Source organism: Entelurus aequoreus, linkage group LG12 (assembly GCF_033978785.1).
Source record: "Entelurus aequoreus isolate RoL-2023_Sb linkage group LG12, RoL_Eaeq_v1.1, whole genome shotgun sequence".
Lineage (NCBI taxonomy): Eukaryota > Metazoa > Chordata > Actinopteri > Syngnathiformes > Syngnathidae > Entelurus > Entelurus aequoreus.
In genome coordinates, this window is record NC_084742.1 from 53,832,290 (window position 1) to 53,845,636 (window position 13,347).

The 13,347-nt window shown below is 37.8% G+C and overlaps 1 protein-coding gene across 8 annotated transcripts in view; it reads right to left on the reverse strand.

Moving 5' to 3' along the window:
* Positions 1 to 13,347, reverse strand: part of osbpl8 (oxysterol binding protein-like 8) — a 180,908-nt gene that overhangs the window by 22,463 nt on the left and 145,098 nt on the right. For all 8 annotated transcript variants that reach the window (XM_062066263.1, XM_062066264.1, XM_062066262.1 and 5 more), the window contains 8 exons: positions 10,805 to 11,008; positions 8,785 to 8,869; positions 6,298 to 6,463; positions 5,994 to 6,219; positions 2,547 to 2,731; positions 256 to 337; positions 88 to 186; positions 1 to 12 (listed from right to left, as the gene is read on the reverse strand). The exon at positions 1 to 12 is cut by the window's left edge and continues 85 nt beyond it. In XM_062066263.1, coding sequence (XP_061922247.1) covers positions 1 to 12; positions 88 to 186; positions 256 to 337; positions 2,547 to 2,731; positions 5,994 to 6,219; positions 6,298 to 6,463; positions 8,785 to 8,869; positions 10,805 to 11,008 — 1,059 coding nt within the window. The remainder of the gene's footprint in view (positions 13 to 87; positions 187 to 255; positions 338 to 2,546; positions 2,732 to 5,993; positions 6,220 to 6,297; positions 6,464 to 8,784; positions 8,870 to 10,804; positions 11,009 to 13,347) is intronic.

Consider the following 13,347-nt stretch of genomic DNA (forward strand, 5'->3'; position numbering starts at 1 on the left):
ATGGTGGGACACCTGGCGCAGATCACCTTCTTACTTCTACGGTTATCGTCACACTTTCCCCTCCCCAGGCACCGTTCCCTGGAATACCTGCTCTGCGATGTAGAAGGTCTTGCTGGAGGTGTTCTGGTGGAGCCACAGGCAGCGGCAGGTCTCTCCGATGATGGGGTTGTACGGCTTCTTCAAGCCCTGCCGTTCAAAAGCATGCGGTCAAACTAGGATGTGTATATTTTGAAGGCATGGTCTTCCAGTTCTGACCTTTGGCTTTTTGTAGAAGCCAGAGATGTACCACTTGACCACCTTCTTCATGCGGTTGTAGGCGTTCTCCTCCACCGCAGCCCTGAGACACAACACACGCGCTGACTCAGGTCCAACACCAGGTGGCAGCAGAGGTAAATATCAACAATCACACGACATTCTATGCAAGTCATATTATGTATTTTATTTTGAAAATACTGGCTGATGTGTGCTGTGATCTAGAAAAAAGTCCCCTAAATGTTCTGTAGAACCCGTTTTTGGATATTAGAATGACTCTAATGCTAAAATGCAACACTTTGAATAAAATGTCAAGACTTTTTGCTAATTTATTAATAATGAAAAAAATGGAAATAGCATTGGGAAAATGTTATTCTGAAGATAATTTACTGGTGAAACACTTAGATTGTAAAAAATAATGAAATAAATAAATGGCTGGAGAAATAAATAAATGATAATGACTGATTGACGTCTACTGTTCTCTCAGAAGTAAACAAGTCATCAAATTGCAATATATTTCATCATAGATAGACTTTTTATATAAATATACTTTTAATATAGATAGACTTTTTATATAGATAGACTTTTTAATAACACATTTGAATCATACTGAAATACTACTTTTGTTCTCTAAATTGTTATTTTCATCAAAGTATCTTGGAAATTACAATTTTAACTTCATGTCATGTAATGTCATGTGAGGTGAGGTGAGGTGTGGTGTAGTGAGGTGTGGTAAGGTGAGGTGTGGTGTAGTGAGGTGTGGTGAGGTGAGGTGTGGTGTAGTGAGGTGAGGTGTGGTGTGGTGAGGTGTGGTGTGGTGAGGTGTGGTGTAGTGAGGTGTGGTGTACTGAGGTGTGGTGAGGTGTAGTGAGGTGAAGTGAGATGTGGTGTAGTGAGGTGAGGTGAGGTGTGGTGTGGTGAGGTGTGGTGTAGTGAGGTGTGGTGAGGTGAGGTGTGGTGTAGTGAGGTGAGGTGTGGTGAGGTGTGGTGTAGTGAGGTGTGGTGTACTGAGGTGTGGTGAGGTGTAGTGAGGTGAAGTGAGATGTGGTGTAGTGAGGTGAGGTGAGGTGTGGTGTGGTGAGGTGTGGTGTGGTGAGGTGTGGTGTAGTGAGGTGTGGTGAGGTGAGGTGTGGTGTAGTGAGGTGAGGTGTGGTGTGGTGAGGTGTGGTGTAGTGAGGTGTGGTGTACTGAGGTGTGGTGAGGTGTGGTGTGGTGAGGTGTGGTGTGGTGAGGTGTGGTGTGGTGAGGTGTGGTGTAGTGAGGTGTGGTGAGGGGAGGTGTGGTGTAGTGAGGTGTGGTGAGGTGTAGTGAGGTGTGGTGAGGTGAGGGGAGGTGTGGTGAGGGGAGGTGTGGTGAGGGGAGGTGTTGTGTGGTGAGGTGATGTGTTGTGTGGTGAGGGGAGGTGTTGTGTGGTGAGGTGAGGTGTGGTGAGATGAGATGAGGGGAGGTGTTGTGTGGTGAGGTGTGGTGAGGGGAGGTGTGGTGAGATGAGGGGAGGTGTTGTGTGGTGAGGTTCAAGGTTCAAGGTTCAACTTTATTGTCCCCGCGGGGAAATTTGTCTTGGGCACAATGCATCATTGCTTTCTTCACATACACAAAAACAACAGAACAAAAACACAAGCGCAGACACAACTACAACCAGACAACTAACATTTAAACATCAGAACATGGAGCTTGATAGACATAGATGGCACTTTGATGTAGGCATAAAATCTACAGTATGGAGATAAAGATAAAGTGCCAGTGTGCATTGCACTAGAGCTCATAGATAAAGTGCTTTGTGCTAAAGTGCTTAGTTCTAAAGTGCTATGTGCTAAAAAAGTGCTAACCTATGTATTAACATTCTATTGCACCTTGTTGGTCAGCTTAATGGAGGCTGGGACAAATGATAATTTAAGGCGGTTCGATTTGCATAGTGGGACCCGGAGTCTTCTCCCTGATGGCAGGGTTCTATATTCAGGGAAGAGTGGGTGTTGTGAGTTGGAAATAATTTTCTTAGCTTTTTTCCTAACTGCCTGCTCATGAGGTGAGGTGAGGTGTGGTGAGGTGTGGTGAGGGGAGGTGTGGTGAGATGAGGGGAGGTGTTGTGTGGTGAGGTGAGGTGTGGTGAGGGGAGGTGTGGTGAGATGAGGGGAGGTGTTGTGTGGTGAGGTGAGGTGTTGTGTGGTGAGGGGACGTGTGGTGAGATGAGGGGAGGTGTTGTGTGGTGAGGTGAGGTGAGGTGTGGTGTTGCCTTATTTGGACTTAAGTTGGAGCCCAGAAGGTTCCTGGTCCTTGTGAGGGTGAGCACTTACTCTGACAGGAAGTCTGCATGGTAGTAGTAGTCTGACAGTTTGTCCAGGAAGGACCTGGGTTCCAGGATGAAGGTGGGCAGCACCACCTTGGACAGATCCATACCGGGCCGCACCTGCTTCAGTAGAGTCCAGATCAAGGACTTGTTCTCCTCCGACACCGTCTCTGTCTGGGCTGCCTCACCGGCCTGAACAGGGAGTCACTCATCATTAAGTACACTACTCTAAGTACACTACTGTATGTACACATCATCACTACTGTAAGTACACTATTGTAAGTACACTACTGTGTGTCTACATCATCACTATTGTAAGTACAGTACTGTATGTACACATCATCACTACTGTAAGTACACTATTGTAAGTACACTACTGTGTGTGTCCACATCATCACTACGTTAAGTACACTACTGTGTGTGTCCACATCATCACTGCGTTAAGTACACTACTGTGTGTCCACATCATCACTACTGTAAGTACACTACTATAAGTACACCACTGCAAGAACACTACTCTAAGTACACGACTGTGTGTCCACATCATCAGTACTGTCAGTACACTACTGTAAGTACACCACTGCAAGAACACTACTCTAAGTACACGACTGTGTGTCCACATCATCACTACTGTAAGTACACTACTGTGTGTCCACATCATCACTACTGTAAGTACACTACTGTAAGTACACCACTGCAAGAACACTACTCTAAGTACACGACTGTGTGTCCACATCATCACTACTGTAAGTACACTACTGTGTGTCCACATCATCACTACTGTAAGTACACTACTGTAAGTACACCACTGCAAGAACACTACTCTAAGTACACGACTATGTCCACATCATCACTACTGTAAGTACACTACTGTGTGTCCACATCATCACTACTGTAAGTACACTACTATAAGTACACCACTGCAAGAACACTACTCTAAGTACACGACTGTTTGTCCACATCATCACTACTGTAAGTACACTACTGTGTATCCACATCATCACTACGTTAAGTACACTACTGTGTGTGTCCACATCATCACTACTGTAAGTACACTACTGTGTGTCTACATTATCACTACTGTAAGTGCACTATTGTAAGTACACTACTGTGTGTCTTCATCATCACTATTGTAAGTACACTACTGTGTGTCCACAACATCACTACTGTAAGTACACTACTGTAAGTACACTACTGTATGTCTACATCATCACTATTGTAAGTACACTATTGTAGATACAATACTGTGTGTCCACATCATCACTACTGCAAGTACACTATTGTAAGTACACTACTGTGTGTCCACATCATCAATACTGTAAGTACGCTACTCTAATTACACTATTGTAAGAACTTTACAGTGTGTCCTCATCATCACTACTGTAAGTACACCACTGTAAGTACACTACTGTGTGTGTCAACATCATCACTACTGTAAGTACACTACTGTGTGTGTCAACATCATCACTACTGTAAGTACACTATTGTTTGTCTACATCATCACTACTGTAAGTACACTATTGTAAGTACACTACTGTGTGTCCACATCATCACTACTGTAAGTACACTACTCTAAGTACACTATTGTAAGAACTTTACAGTGTGTCCTCATCATCACTACTGTAAGTACACCACTGTAAGTACACTACTGTGTGTGTCAACATCATCACTACTGTAAGTACACTACTGTGTGTGTCAACATCATCACTACTGTAAGTACACTATTGTGTGTCTACATCATCACTACTGTAAGTACACTATTGTAAGTACACTACTGTGTGTCCACATCATCACTACTGTAAGTACACTACTCTAAGTACACTATTGTAAGAACTTTACAGTGTCTCCCCCGCCTCTTAATGCAATAGGTCAAAATGACATGGTTTCCCAGAATGCACTGCTTTTTGGCTACTTTCAGACTTTAAAAAAATGTTTTTTTATTACAGCTTGTATATTTCCTGATAGTTTGGAACATTTATTTGCAGTTAAGGTGAGTTTTATAAAAAAAGAACCGTCAGTGACCAGGGTGGCAGGCGTACCAATTCTATTGTCCGACAATTTAGGAAATTGCGAATGCGGTAAAAAGTGGTAATTTCTTCAGTTAAAAGAAGTTTTTGGGAAGCTGACATTTTGAGTTTTGAGGTTCTCAAGTGTGCTCTAAATTTGAAGCTGTAGGAAAACAAAAACAGTACAGTTGTGTGTTTCAGCACCAAGAACAGTGCAATACAAGTATTTCTAACAATGCAGTTGTGTGTTTCAGCACCATGGACAGTGCAATACAACTAATACCAACACAGTTGTGTGTTTCAGAACCATGGGCAGTACAATCAAACTAATAACAACACAAGTGTGTGTTACAGCACCAAGGACAGTACAATCAAACTCATTCTAACAACACAATTGTGTATTTCAGCACCAAGGACAGGTCAACACAACTAATACAACAACACAGTTGGGTTTTTTAGCACTAAAGACAGTGCAACACGACTAATACTAACACAGTTGTGTGTTTCAGCACCAAGGACAGGTCAACACAAGTAATACCAACAGCACAGTTGTGTGTTTCAGCACCAAGGACAGGTCACCACAACTAATTCAACAACACAGTTGTGTTTTAGCACCAAGGACAGTGCAACAACTAATACTAACACAAGTGTGTGTTTCAGCACCAAGGACAGTGCAACACAACTAATACTAACACAGTTGTGTGTTTCAGGACCAAGGACAGATCAACACGACTAATACTAACACAGTTGTGGGTTTCAGGACCAAGGACAGGTCAACACGACTAATACTAACACAGTTGTGTGTTTCAGCACCAAGGACAGCGCAACACAACTAATACTAACACATTTGTATGTTTTAGCACCGAGGACAGTGCAATACGACTAATACCAACAACACAGTTGTGTTTTAGCACCAAGGACAGTGCAACAACTAATACTAACACAAGTGTGTGTTTCAGCACCAAGGACAGTACAACACAACTAATACTAACAACACATTTGTATGTTTTAGCACCAAGGACAGTGCAATACGACTAATACCAACAACACAGTTGTGTTTCAGAACCAAGGACAGAGTCATCAGGGCCTCATATTTGGTATTGTCTTTAGCATGCTCTAGAAACAAAATGACTATTATTCATGAGATGTGTGACATTTTGAGTTTTGAGGTTCTCAAGTGTGCTCTAAAATTGAATCTGTAGAAAAAAACAACAATGCAGTGAAATGATTGTTGCTGCCAATCATTGAGTCATCTCTAGTCCTCATAACAAAAATAATAATAATCATAAAAAGCAAATATTGTGCTCCTAAGAACATACTGGATGTTAAAGGGCTAAAAACTAAAGAAAAGCATTTGATATTTTTGATTTTACATGTTGTACGTTAATCATTTTCCATGTTCAAGTAGATTCCAGAGACATTTTAGTGTTAAAAAATATGTTCTTCACCTCTCCCAGTTCCTCGTGCGACTGCTCCAAGTAGGACGTTTCCCGCACATGTTCGTTGGGGTCCAGGTCCACGTACGAGTCGTCTTGCCGCTCCGACGTGTCGCTGTCGCTCTCCTCGCTCTTCTCCAAACCTTCCGGGTCCGACTCCTCGTGGTCCTGCTCCCCCTCCCGGTCCGACTTGTCCGAGTAAAGGTCCGGGTCTTTCAAGTGGTCGCTGTCGTTGAACCTGCCGGGGCGAAGAAGACAGACTCGTCTCGGTGAGAGGGATACATGTGTGTGTGTGTGTGTGTGTGTGTCCACTGACTGGAAGCCGTGCATGTTGTGTGCTCGCAGGAGGCTGTAGAAGTTCAGCGAGTGGTCTCCTCCCGTGGCCACAGTGCTCAGGTCTTCCTTCCCCTCCCGGATCATGGTTCTTTTCAGCAGGCTGGAACATTTCAGCGCCAGCTCCAGGGCGTCCATCCAGCATCGGCCTGCACAGAGGGGAGTCTGCTCCTTATTCTGCTCACTAGTTTAGTGGATCAGCTTGGCGTGCTGTCGAGTCTGCACCTGTTTTAGTACACGCAAACCTTGAGTAGATCAGGCCTGTTGTGTGTTTTAGTACATTTACTTTTGTATCATGAGGAGTTGTGTGTTTCAGCACCAAAGACAGTGCAACATGACTAACACAACACCGTTGTGGGTTTCAGCACCAAGGACAGTGCAACACAAGTAATACAACACAATTGTTTGTTTCAGCACCAAAGACAGTGCAATACAAGTATTCTAACAGCGCAGTTGTGTGTTTCAGCACCATGGACAGTGCAATACAACTAATACTAACCGTTGTGTGTTTCAACACCAAGGACAGTGCAACACAACTGTTGTGTTTCAGCACCAAGGACAGCACAACACAACTAATACTAACAGTTGTGTTTCAGCACCAAGGTCAGTACAATCAAACAAATACTAACAACACAAGTGTGTGTTTCAGCACCAAAGACAATACAATCAAACTAATACTAACACAAGTGTGTGTTTCAGTACCCAGGACAGTACAATCAAACTAATTCTAACAAGACAGTTGTGTGTTTCAGCACCAAGAACAGTGCCATACAAGTATTTCTAACAACACAGTTGTGTGTTTCAGCACCATGGACAGTGCAACACAACTAATATTGACACAGTTGTATGTTTCAACACCAAGGACAGTGCAATACAACTAATACTAACAGTTGTGTTTCAGCACCATGGACAGTACAATCAAACTAATACCAACAACACAGTTGTGTTTCAGCACCAAAGACAGTACAATCAAACTAAAACTAACAACACAGTTGTGTGTTTCAGCACCAAGGACAGTGCAATACAACTAATACCAACAACACAGTTGTGTGTTTCAGCACCAAGGACAGGTCAACACAACTAACACGGTTGTGTATTTCAGCACCAAGGACAACGCAACACAACTAATACTAACAACACAGTTGTGTGTTTCAGCACCAAGGACAGTGCAACACGACTAATACTAACAACACAGTTGTGTTTCAGCACCAAGAACAGAGTCATCAGGGCCTCGTATATTGGTATTGTCTTTAGCATGTTCTAGAAACAAAATGACTATTATTCATGAGATGTGTTACAAAATATAATTGCTTTTTCACCTTTAACACCAAGCTAAGTTAGCTTAGCATACATGAAGCTATATTGAATAAGTTCTAGCATCTATAAAGTACAAAATGAATGGAAGTGGCCGAGGGATTAAAACGATTTTCTAGAATAATTGATATCATCACATCATTTTTCAGACATGAAGAGAGAAGATAATATCAGGACAATTATTGCTGTTGCACAGCCATCCATAAATTGTTCGTATCGAAATCAAGGTTGGTATCAATATGTGATCGATACAAGAGTGATTACATCCACTTGGGAAATCACTCCCTGAACATTGGACGACTTTGAGGGCAAACATCAAAATGTTTTAAAAAGTAGTTTGTACTTTTGTGTAGTTATTGTGTACTATTGACTTTGTTTGGATCCAACAATTATATGTCATAGCAGAGAGCAAGGACCTAAATATTGTGTTGATATTGTTGGGCTGTCGATAGCACTCACCATACATAAATAAAACATGTACAGCTGATACATGTGGTCGGTATTGGTATCGACTAATCTCACTCATGGATGATCGGTATCGGAATCGTCATCATAAATCGCTGTTCGGAACATCCCTAAAATAGTCATTTTATTTTCAGTTCAGTTGTAGTGGCTTTCTTAACCCATCAGATGGCGCCATCACTTTCAGTGCAGTCTCAATACATCTAGTGAATGTGCCTAACCCTCACTGAGTAGTTCTCCACTACAGTGACAATAAATAATTCGTACATGCCAAAGTATTTCTTCCAGTGAATTACAATCTAGCAAAAAAAGACAAAAAGGGTGCATTTTGTCAGTTGCTGTAGTAGAAATTAGGTGAATACTGACATGCTTTTATTTTGAAGTTAATTGAACAGGAAGTCCTTGTGTGTACGTTGTACTGTATATGCTGCTATTGTTTACGCTGCTTAGTGACAATGATGACATGAACACTACCGCACAGAACATTTTACACAGACACGACCCCAAGTTTATGCTGACATAAGCGGAGTTACACACGCACTTTTTTAGGAATAAAAGAGAAAATGGAGGACTGGGACTGGATGGTTTCACTTCAATGTTTCTTTGGACAACTTTGCTAAGTGTCATGAAAGAGATTTGACAGTTCACCACAGACGTCACTCAAGCCAAGAAGCAGCGACAGCTGGTCTCCTACCATCAGACTCAGAAGCGGCGCGGAAAATGAGGTGGCTGCTGGGTAGCGGCTGAGTGATGGAGCCCACCGCCTCTCCTTTAGGACCCTGCGGACGAAAGGAAGGACATGGAAGTGACAACATCATTACGATTATAATATCCAGAAATAATAGTACAATATCCCAAAATAATAGTATCATTTTCAAAATATAACTGTATAATATCCAAAGATAATAGTATAATATCCAAAAACAATAATATATTATCCAAAAACAATAGTATTTATCAAAAAATAATAGTATAATATCCAAAAAATAATATATAATATCCAAAAACAATAGTATTTATCTAAGAATAATAGTATAATATCCAAAAACAATAGTATTTATCCAAAAATAATAGTATAATATCCAAAAATAATAATATAATATCCAAAAACAATAGTATAGTATCCAAAAACAATAGTATATTATCCAAAAATAATAGTATATTATCCAAAAATAATAGTATAATGTCCCAAAACAATAGTACATTATTCAAAAAACAATAGTATAATATCCAAAAATAATAGTATAATTTTCAAAATATAACGGTATAATATCCAAAAATAATAGTATATTATCCAAAAATAATAGGATAACATCCAAAAAGAATAGTATAATTTTCAAAAAATAACAGTATAATATCCAAAAATAATAGTATAATATCCAAAAACAATAGTATATTATCCAAAAACAATAGTATTTATCTAAAAATAATAGTATAATATCCAAAAATAATAATATAATATCCAAAAATAATATATATAATATCCAAAAACAATAGTATTTACCTAAGAATAATAGTATAATATCCAAAAACAATAGTATTTATCTAAAAATAATAGTATAATATCCAAAAATAATAATATAATATCCAAAAACAATAGTATAGTATCCAAAAACAATAATATATTATCCAAAAATAATAGTATACTATCCAAAAATAATAGTATAATGTCCATAAATAATAGTATAATTTTCAAAAATAACAGTATAATATCCAAACATAATAGTATAATATCCCAAAAAATACTATAATATCCCCAAAATAATAGTATAATATCCACAAGTAATAGTAAAATATCCACATATAATAGTATAATATCCACAAATAGTAAAATATCCACAAATAATAGTATAATATCCAAAAATAATAGTTTACTATCCAAAAAATAATAGTATAATATCCACAAACAATAGTATAATATCCAAAAATAATAGTATATATCCACAAATATTAGTATTATATCCGAAAAAATAATGGTATACATTCAAAAATAAAAGTATAATATCCAAAAATAATAGTAAAGTATTAACAAATAATAGTAAAATATCCACAAATAATAGTATAATATCCACAAATATTAGTAAAATATCAACAAATAATAGTATAATATCCAAAAATAATAGTAGAATATTCAAAAGTAATAGCATAATATCCAGAAATAATAGTAAAATATCCAAAAGTAATAGTACAATATCCAAAAGTAATGGTATAATAGCCACAAATAAGAGTAAAATATCCACAAATAATAGTACAATATCCACAAATATTAGTAAAATATCCACAAATAATAGTATAATATCCAAATTTTATAGTAGAATATTCAAAAGTAATAGTATAATATCCAGAAATAATAGTAAAATATCCAAAATTAATAGTACAATATCCAGTAATAATAGTAAAATATCCAGTAATAATAGTAAAATATCCAAAAGTAATAGTATAATATCCAGTAATAATAGTAAAATATCCAAAAGTAATAGTACAATATCCAAAAGTAATGGTATAATATCCACAAATAAGAGTAAAATATCCACAAATAATAGTAAAATATCCAAAAGTAATAGTAAAATATCCAAAAGTAATAGTAAACTATCCAAAAATATTATTAAAACATCCACAAGTAATAGTATAATATCCAAAAATGATAGTAAAATACCCAGAAGAATGTTACTTTAAAAAGCTTTAAGATGGTTGCACGCAGCAGAAGTTCTGACCTTGACGGCCCAGATGGATTGTTCCAAAGGGTGGAAGAGCTTGAAGCAGAAGCCGTCCTTCTTGGAGGGTCTCTCGATGAGCTCGCAGGCGTTGAGCAGCACCGTGCCCACCCACTGCCCGTTCTTGTGGGTTTTGTAAATGAGCAGAACTCCTGGCTTTAGAACGCACCACAGCTTGGTCCAACTTTTTAAGGTTCCGCGGATCTGCGGGGATTGGTGAGATGGTTGGATCAGAAATATTTGTCATCCTTCTTCCTTTAAAGACTTCATTCTTCCTTTATTGGCCGCAGAGCGAGTCGTCCAAGTTGCAGCTAATTTAAGATTTAAGAGGCACTTATTTTCTCTTCATTCTTATTTAGTCCAAAAAAATATCATACATAAAAATAAATTAACTTTTTTCTACAAACATAAAAAAGTCTTGACTTGAATTATTGAATGCTAATGAATTTAATGTTTGTCATGTGATGTGTGTCAAGTGATTTTAAGGATGAAAAAAATTAGTTTTTTTAAATTATATAAGTTTGCAATAATATTTGATGTTTAGTCATTTACAATTATTTTAATTACATGAATTTAAATGAAACATATTTAGATTTGAGATCATTTTCTGGCTAATACTTGATTTTGTTCCCTTATTTCAAAAATAATATAAATAAACAAAAAAAGCACTTTCTCACTAATTTAATTTTAACCAATTCAACAAAGATTTTATTTAACGTAGAATTTAATCTATTAAATCATAAATATGCCCAAATAAACACAAACCTTAACGGAATATAATTAATACAAGCAAATTAGGTTGAGGCTTGTTTTTGTTTTCTTTACACGTGTTAAACCAAGTGTTACTTATTTATTACTATTTTATTTTGGTATTTCATTTATTAAAAAAATAATATTGAACGTACTTGAGTTTTATTCCTGAAATAAAACCTGCAATAGAACGTTTAGATTTGTTAATACATCAATTGAATTCAGATCATCATTGATATGTTTAGTGTTAACATAAATTTAGTAAAAGAGAAACATGTATAAATACAATCTAAAAAAACTCCCAAGTCTACATAAATATTCAAGTAAACATATACAAAAAAAAAAATCCTCCATCACTACATCTTACAGTAATTATTTATCATTTATTGTATTAGACATCTTCTGTATTAAACTTATTAAATATGTCCATTTTATCCAGAATATTATTCATTTCCACACTTCTATTATCTGTTTAATTGTGGTGATTCTAAATGTTGTTATTATTATTTTGGAATATATGACATTCACTGTAGTCATTGTTTATTTCTTTATAAAAAGGACAGCACATTATTGAATTATGTGAAAGCAAATCAAACCAAAAGATGAAGTTAAGTGATGATCCTCCTTATATTCAGGCTCAAAAATAGAAGTTTCTGGATCATCACTTGTCTTAAAGTAGTCTTTGTTGTCTCTCATCAAGTCTGCCATGATTAGTAGTCTTGTTGTCGTCGAAGGGAAAGTGAACGCAGTGATGCGTCTGTGAAATGAATACGCCGCCGTATGCTTAAAATGATGAAAATGTGTCAATATTACATGTTATTATGAATGTTACTAGATACTACATATATACTTACAGTGATGGAGGATTTTAGAGCGCTTTATAGGCGGAATAGAACGACTCCACTGTTAGCTGACTTTTGCTAGCGTTAAAGGCCTACTGAAACCCACTACTACCGACCACGCAGTCTGATAGTTTATATATCAATGATGAAATCTTAACATTATAACACATGCCAATACGGCCGGGTTAACTTATAAAGTGACATTTTAAATTTGCCGCTAAACTTCCGGTTCGAAACGCCTCTGAGGATGACGTATGCGTGTGACGTAGCCCGACGAACACGGGTATGCCTTCCACATTGAAGCCGATACGAAAAAGCTCTGTTTTCATTTCATAATTCCACAGTATTCTGGACATCTGTGTTCGTGAATCTGTTTCAATCATGTTCATTGCATTATGGAGAAGGAAGCCGAGCAAGCAAAGAAGAAAGTTGTCGGTGCGAAATGGACGTATTTTTCGAACGTAGTCAGCCACAACAGTACACAGCCGGCGCTTCTTTGTTTACATTCCCGAAAGATGCAGTCAAGATGGAAGAACTCGGATAACAGAGACTCTAACCAGGAGGACTTTTGATTTGGATACACAGACGCCTGTAGAGAACTGGGACAACACAGACTCTTACCAGGATTACTTTGATTTGGATGACAAAGACGCAGACGTGCTACTGTGAGTATGCAGCTTTGGCTTTTTTTTGCGTATGTACGTAACTTTTTTTAAATATATAAGCTTTATGAACCTTGGGTTAGGTGAACGGTCTTTTGGGCTGAGTGATTGTGTGTGTTGATCATGTGTTTGAATTGTATTGGCGTGTTCTATGGAGCTAGGAGCTAGCAGAGGAGCTAGGAGCTAGCATAACACGTACCGTACCGTACGTGCGCGTCACGTACGTAACTTTTTAAAAATATATAAGCTTTATGAACCTTGGGTTAGGTGAACGGTCTTTTGGGCTGAG